Source organism: Gobio gobio (genome assembly GCF_949357685.1).
Source record: "Gobio gobio genome assembly, chromosome: 9".
Lineage (NCBI taxonomy): Eukaryota > Metazoa > Chordata > Actinopteri > Cypriniformes > Gobionidae > Gobio > Gobio gobio.
Window position 1 is genome coordinate 13,438,440 of NC_137115.1, and position 17,865 is coordinate 13,456,304.

At 37.5% G+C, this 17,865-nt stretch overlaps 1 protein-coding gene across 3 annotated transcripts in view; it reads left to right on the forward strand.

Moving 5' to 3' along the window:
- Nucleotides 1–10,236: 10,236 nt before the first annotated feature.
- vaspb (vasodilator stimulated phosphoprotein b) overlaps nucleotides 10,237–17,865 on the forward strand; it is a 72,655-nt gene continuing 65,026 nt past the window's right edge. For 2 of the 3 annotated variants that reach the window (XM_079825946.1, XM_079825947.1), the window contains exon 1: nucleotides 10,237–10,756. In XM_079825946.1, the coding sequence (XP_079682072.1) occupies nucleotides 10,752–10,756 (5 nt within the window). In that variant the 5' untranslated portion in view covers nucleotides 10,237–10,751. The remainder of the gene's footprint in view (nucleotides 10,757–17,865) is intronic. The other variant, XM_079825945.1, reaches the window with a different exon arrangement.

Genomic DNA, 17,865 nt, shown 5'->3' on the forward strand with positions numbered 1-17,865 from the left:
TAAAATCGTACAGCTTGTTGAGGAGAAGTTTGCTATTACATTTCTAAGTGTCTTGAGTTAATGAACAGTAAAAGTCCCGCATATGGAACATTGCATTGTTGTGGCGAGGTTTGCATAGGCAATAACCACAGACTTTTTCTTCAGTAAATGTAAGAACGTTTTCTGCACAGTTTAGCAAATGCTGCTTGTGATCTATCACTGAAAGGTAAAGAAAAAAGATTTATAGTACCATTAAAAGCGTGTCTGTTTTTGTTAGTGTTGATGATATTTTCCCAGGCTCCTGAGCGGAGTTCAGGCCAGAGGTGTTCTGCACCTTGGGCTTCTTCTGTCCGACAGCGAGACGCACATCCTGCTGTACTCGGTGTTCCCCTGGGCCGCTGCACCTGGATGCTGCGTGTGGGTTTGCCTGAAGCTCTGAATACTAGAGTCATGACTTACAGGTGGCGCTTCAGCCCGAGATCTTATCATCAACTGCTGTCAAAAGTGAGATTTAGGACTGCAATGTTTTGGTCATGTTTGAGTTGTCCCTTTTTCATTTTGTGGGGAATTTTCTATTGGACCATGGTTTGTTTATACAATATGATATGTACCGTCAAACATATAAATAGTGAGAACTCGTCGCTCAGCAGTGAGTACTTAATCCTTGCTTAGCAGAAAGAAAAACAACTTTCCTGACCTTACTGCATATTTGTGCCTGTTATTTTAATCCACCTGCTTCACAGCTATATGATATTTTACACAGAAATAATGGCATAAAACAATAGATAATATAATATCCCGAATAACCCATCTATAGCAAAAAGTGAACTTTTAATGAACTTGTGGAAAATGATCCATTGTGACTGTTGCACAAATAAAGTCAGATCATGGATGTTTCAGTTAAAAACAGACCCTCATTATTGCTCAACATATAGATCTGAATTAAACTTCCAAAACATCTTAATTTGCCACTGCAGCATTCCTAAATTTAGGTGTAAAAGCTTTTTTTGGTAAATAGGACATAATTCAATTTAACCTTTAGGATCATTTACCATAGACCCAAAGTACCACAGAACAGTTATAAGGGGAAACCATTGTAAAAAGAACAACAACAACAAAACCTCTCAAACTACATAGTTATACCGTCCATGTCATATTAGTCCCAAAAGTATTTGGATATTGATTGTCTCAAGTTTCGATTCTCATTGGATTAGATACAAAATTTCAAACCATGTCATTAGCAAAAAAACAAAAACAAAAAGTGAACCTGGCCCACAAAACCAGTCATAAGTCGCAAGGGTATATGGCAATAGCCAACAATACATTGTATGGGTCAAAATTATCGATTTTTCTATTATGCCAAAAATCATTAGGATATTAAGTACTACATAGTTATACCATCCATGTCATATTAGTCCCAGAAGTATTTGGATATTGATTGTCTCAATTTTTTTATTCTCATTGGATTACATACATTTCAAACCATGTCATTAGCAAAAAAATATGAACCTGGACCACAAAACCAGTCATAAGTTGCACAGGTATATTTATGGCAATAGCCAACAATACATTGTATGGGTCAAAATTGTTGATTTTTCTGCTATGCCAAAAATCATTAAGATATTAATTATTCATGTTCCATGAAGATATTTTGTAAATTTCCTACCGATATATCAAAAAAATGTTTTATTATTAGTAATATGCATTAATAAGGACTTAATTTGGTCAACTTTAAAGGCGATTTTCTCAATATTTATTTTTTGCACCCTCAGATTCCATATTTTCAAATAGTTGTATCTCAACCAAATATTGTCAAACAAACCATACGTCAATGGAAAGCTTATTTATTTAAAAAATAATAATTGACCCTTATGACTGGTTTTGTGGTCCAGGGTCACAAATGCTGTTTAGAATAAACATCATTTAACAGGTGTAGTTCAACACGTTAACGTAATCTATAACAGTTGACAATATTGTGTCACAGTATTCTTCATTTTGAGCAGTGGGGTAAAATGTAAAATACCGGTACATTGTATGACAGTTAGATTGACAAATTAGGTCTAAAAATACAACACAAATGTTGGTGTAATGTCAGTGTATAAAAAGTGTATTTTATTTATATTATTTGGCTGGTCTATGAACATGTAAAAAAAAAAAAAAAAACATGCAGCAAAAGGAGAAACATTTTTTGTTCCCAAAGAACTTTTCATTAAAATTAACAGTTTCTTATAGTGTGAAGATCATTTTAATAATCTAAACAACCTGTAAAGAACTGAAGAACATTCTAAAGAATTTAAAGAAGCTTGTGTGCAATGGAAAGGTTTTTATGGATGTTGAACCACAGATGCCAATAAAGCCAATAAAATATAATAAGGCATGTCCATTTTTATTCTAACTCCCTTTTTACACTTGAAATTATGCGTTTGTGAAACTTTACATTTGAAAGTGTGCTATTTCCTTTAAAAAACGCCACTTTTGATACATTTTAATGCTCTAATGTCCTTTGGGGTCTCTTCATTTAGTAGCAATAATACAAAATATGGCAACTTGGTGTTAGCCAAATTACAAAAGAAAGCATCTTGTTAAAATGAGATAGCTACCAATAATTATTAGGCCTACTAACAATAACTGAGATTTTAGGGGAAACTGTATGCTACCATGGTCATTTTTGAAAGGAAAGGAAATTTAGTGTTAACACGCAGACCTCCAATCATTGATGGATTTATAATAAATAAATAAATATGGAAGTACAAGTGAGAAAGCATGGGTTAGGTGCTAACTCCAGAAATTGGATAAAGCCTATCACATATCTGAGAGAAAATCAATACAAAAGTGTCCTGAAATCGTTCATGGAATAGCCTATTATTTACTTATTTTTGCTGTTTTCTGAAACAAACGAAATAATATCACTGCCTTCTCTGTTACACATGAGTGAACGGCATCCATGACACCCAGCGAAGCATCCAAAGGGTCACTTCTAGCATAGCCTACATTCATTTTCATTTTCCCATCATAAATGTCTCCGTTTACTGGATAAAATATAAACTCGCATGAAAGCAGGTCAAGAAATATTCCAGGCGATTATTCATATCTTCATTTCGTTTATCTTGTGGAAATGTTTCATATCATGTTGTAAAAGTTTCGACATCACATCCTCAAAACCGGACACCATTATTGATGGGAAAACAGCACAAACATCAGCAATATAGTGATTTGTAAATCCCTCAAGGTGGCTTTGAACTGGATGGAAATTATGAAAACATTTTCATGCGTTTGTGAGTTATATATATATTAGTTATAATATAGAGTGATCAGTGGTTATAATAAAGGTTATTGAGCCCGAGCAGAATATATTTATAAATGTCTGCTATACGATTTTATAAAATGTAATGTAATTTCCTGTAAATGATCAGTATTAACAAACAACAGAAATAATTATTGAAATGACAACACAACATAGGCCTATTCATTTTAAATTTAGAGAGTTCAGAATATGCTTCAGGACTTATCCATACACTAAAACACGATTTTTCGAATGTAATTAAATAGTGTTTTACCTATTATTTAAACATTTAACGTTTAATTTATTGTAAGCCTTCTTGCCGCTTCGTTGTAAATATTTGTGGAATGTATTAGCTATTTCCAAGTTATTTCCTTCATTGTATTTTTCCATTTCATCTTTCTTTTTCTCCGAGTGTGTGAAATGAACTTGAATAAGTTTGCTCGGGGTGACTGCTCTTGGCAGGAAAGCGCTATGTTTTATTCAGCAAGTTGAGGCGATAAGAGGGGAAGTGTGATTATGATAGTGATCGGTCACGCGTCGATACTCAGTCTCCCCCGCGCGCGCAACGCGATACTGTCGCCCGGCGCGCGGGGCTCTCACATCAGCCATCGATCGCGCGCACGGTAACTCGAGACGCCGCAGTTTGTTTCCAAGCAGCTCCGCAGCCGCGAGATCAGGTGCGCACATGGGTAGCCAAAGGGTGACAGCACAGTCATGATGCACAAACCGCGCTTGAACTGTGCTGTCACCCATCGGCTTCACCGGATCTCGTGCGCTCACTGTCTCTGTGCGCACCGCGCATCACATTAGTTAGCTGGCTCGTTCCGGTCACGCACAGTTGTATGGTTTACACTCTGTAACTTAAAATTGAATAGGCTGGTGTAGTTTAACCCATTTGTGCCCCAATTTTTTCCTGAATGGTTTCATAGTCATGTCAATATGTTCTATGTGAACATGTTCTGGATTTATTTTCCCCAGGTTTTTTTTCTTCTTCATGGAAATCGTATTGGAAATCGTATTGGAATGTGTAGCAACTAGTTGCCGGTGGGCAAATTTGTATGCACCCCTTCAATGTCAAATTATAATAGGAGGAGAACATGTCATCTAACTCAAAATAACTGATTTCAACAGATTCATCTTTAATCTGTTTAATCCCCCAGATTAATCTTCTTTAAATGTATTATGTATGCAAGTGGAAGAACATTCGATGCAAACTCAAAAAAAGCTGCATATATCTTATAATCTTTTGAATACGAAAACACAACAAATCCATTTGTTTTAAAGTGTGGAACCGTGCAGAACAAAAAAAAGTGCAGCCATTAAATTGGCCCAACAGAGCATTGTGTATCAAAAAGTTTAATTAAAATAAATAAATAGAAATGACGAAAAAAATTACATCTATATAACAAACAACAACAACAAAAAAGTCCCATATAGTATTCAATGGCTGACTGTAGGTGATTTCATATAATAATGTAAATGTAAACTCATTGCTTGTCTGAGTTTCCACATTATAATGGAATCGTAAGCTACTAGTCATAAAAAGAATTAGGGTCCTTGACCGATTAGAATGTTGGATGCTGGATGAAACTGGATGAAAGGCCCTCAATATTTTGGCCATTACAAGACATAATATCATAAAATATTATATTTTCGAATCAAATTAAGGTCTACTGTACAGTAGAGATGCCAGTTAAAGGGTTAAGTTATATTTTAGGTGGGATATTTTGAAAGCAAAAAGCACTAAACAAGACCAAAAATCTTGATATATTTACCTGTTAACACAGTACACCCCATTTCCCCATTATATGTACTTACAAGTCATTTGCAACTATAGTTGCTGCTTGGACTTTTGACTAGTATACAAAAAACTATAGATCTCTTGTAAGATTTGTTTTGTTTGGATGATAGAGACCTTCATGATAATGTATGTATATATATGTATGTATGTATGTATGTATGCATGTATGTATGCATGTATGTATGCATGTATGTATGCATGTATGTATGCATGTATGTATGTATGTATGTATATATATATATATATATATATATATATATATATATATATATATATATATATATATATAAATAAATAAATAAACAAAAATACTTTTTAGAAACATGAAAATGACCATTGGGTTTGCCTTCGCCCTGCTTCCTGGAAGTAGGGGTAGGAAGTAGGCAGCTTCATTTGACAGGAAGGAAGTTAATACCTTTTTTGTTTTTCTTAAAATCCTTTATTTGATTGTTTGCTTGCATGTCATTGAGACATAAAACAATTGCAATGTTCAATTAAAATGAGACATTAAAAATGAAATGGGCTTAAATGGATTAATATTTCTAGGAAAGTGTTTTGACTCTTTGAGAAATATAGGTTATTAACCATAATGCTTTTATTTGCCTGGCTAGATAGCATGAAAAGCAAAAGTTAGCAATTGCTCAAGGGTTTAGGTAACAAATTGAATTTTTATATATATACTCACGTCAACGTCGTTACAAAGTCCATCTCACAACAGTGGTTCTACAATAACTTTATGGAGTGACGAGAATAGTTTTTGTGCGCAAAAAAACCCTAAATAACGACTTATATAGTGATGATGATTTCAAAACACGGCATCATGAAGCTTCGAAACGTTATGAATCAGTGAGTCGATTCAGCAGTTTGGATTGCCAAATTTCAGCAGTTTGGCGGTTTGATACGCGATCCGAATCATGATTTGACTCACTGATTCATAACGCTTCGAAGCTTCATGATGCCGTGTTTTGAAATCGTCATCACTATATAAGTCGTTATTTAGGGTTTTTTTGCGCACAAAAACTATTCTCGTCACTCCATAAAGTTATTGTAGAACCACTGTAATAAGATGGACTTTGTAACGACGTCTTTAGTGTCTTTTAAGGGTCTTGAGAGTGTACCGTGCATTGTGCCAATGGAGGCCTTTCAGAGCCATCAGATTTCAACTAAAATATCTTCATTTGTGTTCTGAAGATGAACGGAGGTCTTACGGGTGTCGAACGACATGAGGATAAGTAATTAATGACAGAATTTTCATTTTTGGGTGAACTAGCCCTTTAAGGATTTGGGCGAGGCAAGGGCCAAATTGTGATGGCTAGATGACTGGGTCAGAGCATCTCCAAAACAGCAGCTCTTGTGGGGTGTTCCCGGTCTGCAGTGGTCAGTATCTATCAAAAGTGCTCCAAGGAAGGAACAGTGGTGAACCGGCAACAGGGTCATGGGCGGCCAAGGCTCATTGATGCACGTGGGGAGCGAAGGCTGGCCCGTGTGGTCCGAGCAAACAGATGATTCTGACTGTGAGAACGAGAACATATTGCTCAAGAAGTTAATGCTGGTTCTGATAGAAAGGTGTCTGAATACACAGTGCATCAGTCTATTGCATATGGGGCTGTATAGCTGCAGACCAGTCAGGGTGCCCATGCTGACCCCTGTCCATCGCCGAAAGTGCCAACAGTGGACACGTGAGCATCCGAACTGGACCACGGAGCAATGGAAGAAGGTGGCATGGGTATGATGAATCACGTTTTTTAATGTGGTCATGTGTGTCGCTTACCCGGGGAACACATGGCACCATCATAGTGCATCCCGGTACCATGTGTTCTCCAGGTACGCGATGGAAGAAGGCAAGCCGGTCAGAGTGTGATGCTTTGGGCAATGTTCTGCTTGGAAACCTTGCGTCCTGCCATCCATGTGGATGTTACTTTGACAGGTGCCACCTACCTAAGCATTGTTGCAGACCATGTACACCCTTTCATGGAAACTGTATTCCCTGGTGGCTGTAGCCTCTTTCAGGAGGATAATGCGCCCTGCATTAAAGCAAAAATGGTTCAGGAATGGTTTGAGGAGAATGAGTTTGAGGTATTGACTTGGCCTCCATATTCCCCAGATCTCAATCCAATCGAGCATCTGTGAGATGTGCTGAACAAACAAGTCCGATCCATGGAGACCACACCTCACAACTTACAGGACTTAAAGGACAAAACTGTAAGTTGGTTTTATGATTTTTTTTCAGCAACACTACACTTACAGGTCATTACGTCCTGCAGAGACACTAAAGCCATAACCAGAAGTTTGGTGAAATATAGGTCTATCATAACAGATAAAACCGAGAAATTCACTACAGGGGAAAAATTACCTCCTTTGTCACTTTTAGTTGCATTTTGACATGAGCCCTGGTTAATGTCTGAGATTACTATGGTGATATTCCCTCCTGATAGACATTAGGGAGTCAGCCCATTGACTGAATCCCTGATCAGTGCCCTGACTACTGAACTAGGGAGCTGATTGAGACAAACTTCCATCCATGCATCAGATTCCGACGGCTATGTTGTGACATTATTATGCCATCCACATACTTACATCCCCATCTAGTGGTAAACACCAAAATGGCTTATACTGTAATGTACAGCCAAAGACTGTCCACTAGGTGACGTGATACAACCATGTATCATTTAAATTTGTAAATGGCTTTGAAAATGACTTTGTAAAACAATTGTAAAGAGAAGAATAAGACTTTTCTCTTTTTTTTTTGTTCGTTTTGCATGTGCAAGAGATATTGCTCATACGTTGCTTAGTGTCATAAGCTGGGTTAGTGTTGTTTGGCCTCCGTCCAGAATGCCTTTTGAAATTCTTTAAAATTTCCTGCTAGTTGTCAGTCTCTAATAAACACACTTGCATATGCACAGCATTCTCCTGGTGGTGTTTTGTTCTTTAATGCATTGCTCTGTTTGTCTCAAGTTTGAATGCGGTCTGCATATGAAAGCATGACTGCGCAAGAGCGTAAAGAATGTTATAGGCCACAGAGTCCGAGGCTCTATCCTGTGAAACTGTGCCATGCAAGCAGAGCGAGAATGGGAGCTTGTAAAAGTGGCTCAATGGAGGAGGGGTGAGCCTAAAATTACAACTGACTAGTTTCCTTTTAAATAAGACGCTTATCAAAGCAGTCAGATGTGTATAATGCACATTACACATGCACAAACAAACTCTACAGATGTACAAAAGGTTTTTGATATATCTCTCTTTTCTCAAATGTTCTACTCTGAACCAAAATGACACGCCTAACAGGCCGAAAATCTGATTATGTAATTATCAAAGGCTTACATAATTACTTCAAATGTTTACTTTTTGAAATCATGTCTGTAAGTAATGTTAACTGTGCGCAGCAGGGTTATGGGTGGTTTATAATCAGACATATCCATAACTAATTTGGCATTTGATTTTAAAGGGGTTTTAATAGGCCTCCAGAAATAAGTATTTCTATTTGTGTATGTGTGTGTGTGAGAGAGAAAGCGAGACAGCCAAACAGACACTGAGGTGGCAGATGTCACACACATGGTTGGATATCTTCCATGTTTCCAAAGAAATACCAGGAAATTAGAAGATATTTGATCTTCGCATTTGCAAGCTATTTTGCTCAATTTTACTTTTCTAATTTAAATGACTCATGTGGACACATTATCACTATATAGTTGCCACATCAACTAGGCTAAATGAAATTATTCAAAAGCTACCTAATTTCCATGATTTTGAGCACTGTGAGTAACATGCAAAAAAGCTAGCAAGACGGACGGACGGACGGACGGACGGACGGACAGACAGACAGACAGACAGACAGACAGATAGACAGATAGATAGATAGATAGATAGATAGATAGATAGATAGATAGATAGATAGATAGATAGATAGAATCAAAGACAGACAGACAGACAGACAGATAGATAGATAGACAGACAGACAGACAGACAGACAGACAGACAGACAGACAGACAGACAGACAGACAGACAGACAGACAGACAGACAGATAGATAGATAGATAGATAGATAGATAGAACACAGACAGACATACAGCTAGATAGATAGATAGAATCAAAGACAAACAGATAGATAGAATCAAAGACAGACAGACAGACAGATAGAATCAACAGACAGAAAAAACAGATAGAATCAAAGACAGACAGACAGACAGACAGACAGACAGACAGACAGACAGACAGACAGACAGACAGACAGACAGACAGACAGACAGACAGACAGACAGATAGATAGATAGATAGATAGATAGATAGATAGATAGATAGATAGATAGATAGATAGATAGATAGATAGATAGATAGATAGATAGATAGATAGATAGATAGATAGATAGATAGATAGATAGATAGATAGATAGATAGATAGAATCAAAGGCAGACAGACATACAGAAAGATAGATAGATAGAATCAAAGATAGATAGATAGAATCAAAGACAGACAGACATACAGAAAGATAGATAGATCGGATCAAAGACAGACAGACAGATAGAATCAACAGACAGACAAACAGATAGATAGAATCAAAGACAAACAGATAGATAAAGACAGACAGACAGATAGAATCAACAGACAGACAAAAAACAGATAGATAGAATCAAAGACAGACAGACAGAGAGAGAGAGAGACAGACAGATAGCTAGATGATAGATAGATAGAATCAAAAACAGACAGACAGAGAGAGAGAGAGACAGACAGATAGCTAGATGATAGATAGATTTAACAGTGTTATTAAATTATTCGTTTTTTGAAATGTAAACATTAACATTGATCTTAAATTTAAAAATAAGAGAAAAAAATATGACCAATTAAATATCCATTACCATATAGGCCTACATAAAAAAAAAAAAATCACACACCATAGTAGCTATTATATGGAAAATGTCAAAACTTCATGGTATTATCACAGTACCATGTCAAAAATCACTGCAAATAATAACTTTTTGAAAATGAACAGCATGAAACCCCACTCCAACAATAGGCCACACATTTGAGTGTATTGCAGAATGTGGGTATTGTAAGTAGCCTATATAAATGCATAAATGACGTACACCACATACTTAAAGATGGAAGATTAAATTAAAAATTTCCAGTCAGAAGTATACATTCATCGTATCTTTCCCATCAGCAGCTTAGTAACGCAGGGCAGTAATGGAGCTCGGCCGCTAGGGAGTGGATGAGTACATTTCTCTGCCTGTTTTTCAGCTCGGGAGGGGGAGAGACAGACAGGAATGAAAGCTTTTCCTCAGAGTTGGGGAGCAGGTTGGGCTTCGGTCGCGAATGAACGTTAACAGACCGACCGGCGAACAAGAGGAGTTTGACGAAAACCGCTTCTACATTTGACAAACAGCCGCACGAATGGAGACGAGGACATGAGGCGGAATATGTGTAGACTTTGCTCGGAGCGAGACATGAGTCCAGGATACTGATTAGAGTTGACACCAGCCCAGCTCCAGTAGCAACTCTATCCACACTTCACCTCCAACCCCCTCCTTCACTCCTCAACCAGGAAATCATCGTGCTGTGCTGCTTATCCTTCTTCCCACAGATTAAACAAAAACATCAAACCCCTCAGTGGGTTTATCCATGAGGATCTCGTCGTTTTCGCCTCTGGAAGTTCGGCTTTACATCTGAAAGGGATCAGCACTGTCGTCGAACAATGAGGTAAAGCACGTCAAAGCACATTTGTTTGCCCTCGCTTTTGTGTGTACTTACTTTTGCGCGCTACAATGTAACGCATAGTATGGATAATGACCGAGGCCGCATGTGTGTGTGAGTTTGGTCAGTTACTCACTTTCTGTCCTGTTACTCACACCTACTGGAAGTGGGAGACCATCACAGGAGCAAGTGTGTCCTTTCTGAGCGTTTACACACTCAAGCTCGTCCGTTTGGTGTGGCTTTGACAGCCGAATAGTTCTTCTTTCTTTTATCGTGTTGCTCTATTGCTGCTGAATGGAGCTGAACATTTAATAACAATTTTGCTCTGATTTCTCGTGAGATAGCCTACTTTGAGTTTGAATGAGTTTGAATTGAACGGGCCATGCAATCAAATGGGGTTCTTTTCCGTTTTGAGAAGGTAACATATTCTGTCAAAGGAATAATGCCATTCATTGCTAGTACATAGCATTTTGGCATCTAAAGCTTTTTAAAATAGCCTAACTATGATGAGAGAAATCGAGCTACCTCTTTAAAAACAGGGTTGGCCACTTTTCTGTTCATTTTTAGCCATTACTAGCGTTGTAGGCTACTATGTATGTAGTACAATGTGTTTATTAGAAAAAATTAATGCTGACATTTTCTTATATATATATATATATATATATATATATATATATATATATATATATATATATATATATATATATATATATATATATATATATATATATATATATATATATATAAATTAGTAGTTTTCTGTTCAAGCTCTTAGTGCAAGGTTAAATAAACAATATTGTATATAGGCTAGTTTATTTACACATTTAACACTTTTTTTTTTAAATTAAAATGTTCTGATACAGCAAGGAGAACTGTTCCGTGGGCAGACCAAAAAAGGCAACAATTTACGTGGTATGAAATTCTACGTTTTTGGGGGAAATATTTTAACAATATTTAATTTTCCCTAAACTAAAAGTAGTTTTTAAAATAAGGTGCACCTGCATTGTGAGCTAGATGTGATCGTTTGTATAACATTAATAACTTTGTTTTACAAACATAAACGAGTATCGTTAACTGTATCCCCAGGCGGTGTGTACGAAATTGTTTATTGTGCATGTTAAAAATGCAGCTGTCAACCGGTAAATTGGCCCTTTGTAACACGTAGCCAGTCCTCTTTTGTGAGCCCTCCCTGTTCCTTCTGTTCTGGGAGTTGGCCGCGGCGCGAATTCAAAAATCCTACTGTGGGGAAGGTTTAGGTCATGAATATTAATTAGGTCACGGGACGTTCACCCAGTAGCGAACGTCAGATATTCTAATTAATATTCAAGACTAAATCCTGTGCCATAGTAGGATTTATAATTTGACTGTCATGGCAGTACCCGGAACTAACCTACATTTGCGCCATGTATAGAGCACTGAAGCCTGATAATTCCACATCCTGCCGCGGCCTGTGCAGTTTTACAGTTATAGAGTTCAAGGGCACTTTTTGTTTAGTTTAAAGGCACAATATGTAAGATTTTTGGATAAGAAAAACCCACCAGAAACCACCACCACCAACAACCCCCCCCCCCAAAAAAAAAAAAAAAACTAAAAATAAATAAATGTTATATGATTTTGTTGACTGGTGTACTTACATTATCCCAAATGTTTCCTAGAATGTTTAAATACAGAGAAATAAGCATTTTTTCCCGTGCGTCGCCTGTCAATGACATCATACCTTGTTACCCTCGAATTCTGTTTGAATTTTGTAGAAACCATGGAAACACTTATGTTTTATTAGACAGGTGAACAACTTTTTGGCTATATTCATCCACTGAAAACAAATTGTTATATGGATGTACCGATACCACTTTTTTTCAGACCAAGTACAAGTACTTACATTTGGGTACTTGCTGATACTGAGTACTGATACGAGTACTTATACCATCAGTTCTTATAACAAAGTTTTATTTTCATCAGATGTTTTTCACTTTCTGACTGTAACAAAGTAAATACACAGATTGATGCTGTTACTGACATTTTAACATTCAACTTGGTGTTTTCCTAAACAAACATGGCACTGCTGCCCATTTCACATAAATGTAACCTGTAACATTCAGTGGATTCCAGTATCACAAAACATAGTAGCAGAACAACTGAATTAAATTGTTATCATAGCCATACAGCCCTTTTCGGAAAAGTGAGAGGCTGGTTCTTTTTGATGAAAAGAAGCTTCTCTGCATTATCAGATATGAGCCTGTTTCTGTTTTCATCTACGATATGTGACACTGAGCTAACTTAGGGATGTGCGAGACTAGTCGATTAAACGTTAGAGCAAGACGACTTGGAAAATACTAACGTTAGTCGTTTACATTTTTTTGGGCACATTTATATATATATATCTATATATCTTCTTTTTTTTTTTTTTACAAAGGCTGTTTAAATTACTGTCGTGTTAATGTTATATCTTGAAATTAATATATTATTTTGAAAAGTGTATATCTGCAGCAAAACAAAATCATTTAATTTTACCTCAGGTTTTGCATGCGTTGGTTTTCTCTGGTGCTCGCGGAGGCTTCAGATAAATCTCCACTCGGGTGAAGGAGGATTTTGAAAGCTTACACAACTTTTCCATTTTCTTCCATGTCATGTCAAACTAGTATAACAATTAAGCTGGCTTAGGCTTGTTATACTACTGGGGTCTAAACAGCCTTTATCCTTCTTTATCCTAAACAGCCTTTCACTTTCAGCACTCACTACCGAGAGATAGTTTTGCCTCACGAGCGGTTAAGCTTGGTTTATACTCGCCGCATCCGCACTAGCGCTCGGGTGCGCGCGGCAAAAATGAAGCCATATTATGGCAGTCGTGCGCTTTGAAAGCGCGAGACCCCTTTGCACTTGGTGCTGCGGTGTGCACGCCGAATTATGTAACTTTCCGCGCGGCTCCGCATCCGAAGATGCGTTGCCATAAAGTGGTATCGGGTGCGGTTGTATCGGGGTAGTTTTACAAGTACAAGTACGAGTACTTCACAACAGTATCGGACCGACACCCGAGTACTGGTATCGGTATCGGTGCATCCCTAAGCTCAACACACTTCGTCTTATTGTTTACATCTCGTTTTCTTGATTTACCGTGAGTACCATGTTTTACCATGCCTAATATCGATCTAGCTTACTGCAGTGTGCAACAAGTTTCTCATAGTAGCCATCGAGCAAAGCATAGAGTAGCATTATAACAACTTTCAACACACTCAAATGTATCTAATATGATAAAACAGCGCTGCGTTACCTCACATACGCATGACTGGAAGAAGCGGAAGCGTTCGTCTGGCATAATAAAAGCTCCACTGCTCTTGAACCCTGTTTCGCGCTTGTCTCTCATTAGCAATCGCTCCAGCGGCTTTCAGCCCCACCCTACTTCATACTACAGTAACGCTAATAAATCTTTAATACATAAGCTCATCCATGAAAATGATTCCCGTCGGATTCTTTTCCACCCGCTGTAGAGGTGAAGACAACAACTCCCACTGTTCCGCAAAAACAAGCTACGCCTTCCTTTGTTTTGAATAAGCAACCTCTAGCGGCGGAAATTACATATTGTGCCTTTAAGGCAAGACACCGGTGAATAGGGTAAAAAAACAGGCCAAAAAAAAACAAATTTTTACCATTTTTTAGGAATAAAATGTATAAAATCTGACAAATTATATATGACTAAACCTCTCTGTAAAAACCTTCCGAATATGTATAGGAACGAAACTGTAAAGTTTCTGAAGTAGAGATTTCATTTTGAAAAATTTAAATGTATGTGTTGTAATTGAAATCTATAAGCAAATAGATTGAAAAATTAAAAGAATTTAAACACTTTATGAAAAGCCAAATATCCCAAAATCTCAAACAGAGTGTTTTTTTTTGGCCTGTATACATCTTAAAGGGATAGTTCACCCACAAATGAAAATTAAATGTACTCACCCTCAAGCCATCCTAGTTGTATATGACATTCTTCTTTCAGACGAATATAATCGGAGCTATATTAAAAAATCCCAAATCACTTACGAAAAACCCGGAACTGGATCGACGATGATGTCGGACATAGCGTAAACATTTTGAACTGTGAGAGGCGTTTCCCGTAAGTTGAATACGGAAGGCAGTCTGCTAGAAGCTAGATATTTTACTTTATAATGTGTTAAATATGGATATTTTCCTTACAAAAACCCATCGATTCTCTTCAGAAGGCCTTTATTAACCCCCTGGAGCCGTGTAGATTACTTTTATAATGGATGGATGCACTTTTTTGGTTTTCAAATTTTTGACTGCCATTCACTGCCATTATAAAGCTTGGAAGAGCCAGGACATTTTTTTAATATAACTCTGATTATATTTGCCTGAATGAAGAATGTCATACACACCTAGGATGGCTTGAGGGTAAGTAAATCATGGGGTAATTTTCATTTTTGTGTGAACTATCCCTTTAAGCTAAACAAAACTTATCCTACAATACTATGTACAATACTACATATTTTTCAGATTAAAAATAAACTACTACATATTTTTCACTGAAGCTGACAAAAACAAAACCTGATGGTCATGTTCTCCAGCATGATTCGAAAGGTTTCTTTTTTGTACTTAAATGGATGCAAGGAAATCTGATCATCTATACAAAGGAGTACATAATCTGTACATAATGTCACAAATTTGTTTTTATTTGAATAGTGTAGAATACTGTAGTAGAATCGCAAGTATTTCTTCTTCATTATGTTTTTTAAAGTTTATTTTTTAGTTTCAAAACCTTAAAACAATTTATGCAATTTAGTTTTTTTCATAGCTTTTCCAGATTCTAGAAAGTGGATAGACACTTCCTATGGCAGTGTTGTGCAACCATCCAGTTTTATTTAAAATAGGGAAGTGCCAGCACCAACATGTTCTTCCAACATCTTGAGAATGTAAAACACTTGTTTTGCTATGTAAACAACAACAGCAACCTGCCTGACAGGTTTTTTTCAATGCAACTATTAGATCTGTCTCGCACCAAAATAAAAATGCAGTAATTAACCACACGTTTTAAAACCCTCAACCATGCATTTCTAGGCAAATTTCAGTTCAACGATGCTATCGGACAATATGAGTTAATGTCATGTTGCCATTGTGACACACAGGAAACTTGGCTCAGGGAGTGCTGCTGGGTCCAAGCAAAAGGTGCCGACCACATGCACAACCATGAGTTTACTGTGTCGGGTCTGCTTGCATAATAGGTGAAGAATGGAATGTTGTCACATTTACAAGTTTATTGTCCTGTCATGTTGTGGAACGTCAACACCAGAATGCATTGGAGCGGTTAGCGCCTCATTTTGAATTTTGTCAGGCCACCCAAAGTAACAATGGTTTCTCAAACTGACCTTGTTATTTGGGAAGCCCAGTATTGAATTCATGGGAACCCAGGCTAAGTCACTGACCTGCAGTCCCTGGGTTAAGATTACAACGAACAATCAAACTTCCAGGGTTATTCAAACACTATACATGGTTCTCGTTTTGGCTACGTTTGCACTGCAAGCCTTAGCGCTCCATTCCGATTTATTGCTCAGATCCGATTTAGCTGTTCACATTATTGTTTTAAATGTGGCCAATATCAGATTCCAGTGTGAACGTGGTCCTGAACTGACCCGTATAAACAAAAGAATGATACAAAGACGTCACGCAGTACGCTGTCATACGGAAGAAAACACGGAGAACATGAAAGAAAATTAAGTGTAATTAAATTAGTTGCTTATGAAAATGTTAATGATTACAAAGGGGGTTACATCTGAATATTTTCTGTAAAAAGCTAGGATATGTTGAAATAGGTCTCATCACATGATAAAAAAAAGTTGGATTTGTGCCACATTTGCCTGCAGTCTGAACGTAGCCTTTATAAAGGTGAAGTATGCCATTTATCAGTGGCTCAGAACAGGCTCCAAAAGGTTTTGAGGTACTCAAATATTTTACTCACCCCTATTGCATCCAAGATGTTCATGTCTTTCTTTCTTTCTTCTGTCGAAAAGAAAATGTGTTTTTTGGGGAAAACATTTCAGGATTTTTCTCTACTCCATTGACTTCCATGGCAACCAAAATGTTGAAGGTCGAAATCAATGCAGTTTCAAAGGAAGGGCTTCAGAGGCTCTGCGGGATCCCAGACGAGGAGTAGGTTCTAATCTAGCGAAACGATCGGTCATTTTCAAAACAAATAAAAAATGAATATACCTTTTAACCTAAATTGCTCATCTTGCGCTACTCTGCGACGTGCCATGGATGGCAGTATCACGTCGGAAAGGTCACACTAGACATAGACGGAAGTACCGCCCCAAGCGAATGTGTGAGGACTTATACAAACGCCCCTTACCAAAAAACACTCCATCTTCAACTTCAAAATCGTCCGACATCATTGTTTTACCTTTTTTTTTTTTTGTCCTGCCCCTCCTCCACTGTGATTAGATGGCTGGGTTAAAAGTGACAGTGATGAGTGCTGCGTTTTGCCCATAGTTGAACACTCTTCAACTCTCTGCGACCAGAATAAACGGCGAACTGCTCAGTGTGAAATACATGCTCAGCGCCTTGTTACACTGCTGACTTTAAAAAAAAAGTGATGCTCCCATACAAAACAATTGGAAAAATACGCTAGCCTCAGGGAAAAAAAGGCTTTGGTGGACACGGCCTTATGCTGCGTTCACACCAAACGTGAATAGAGCGTCAAAATCGCGTCTACCGCGTCTAGTTGGACGCTTGAACATTTTGAATCCATTCGCGCGTCCACAGCGAATTGGACGCGCATATAAATGGTGCGTTTGAAACGAAATAGACGCACGTTCAAGCTACTCCAGGAGAAATATGTCATAAAACACCACTCTGCCTCTTTTCATTTTCATTAAAAATATATATTAAGCATTAATAGCCACACAAATGTGGTCCAGGCAACTCCTACATTATCTTCACTGCATGTATATTTAAATATCCTTAAAATAATAAAGTTATGAAACTTCTCTTTGCCCTCAGTCAAAACGATTTGGCAGACAACAAATTATAGATTCATGACACCAAAGATCACCTGTAAGATCCACACAAGACGAACCACTACAGGACATCATAGCCAGCGGCAAACGTCAGAA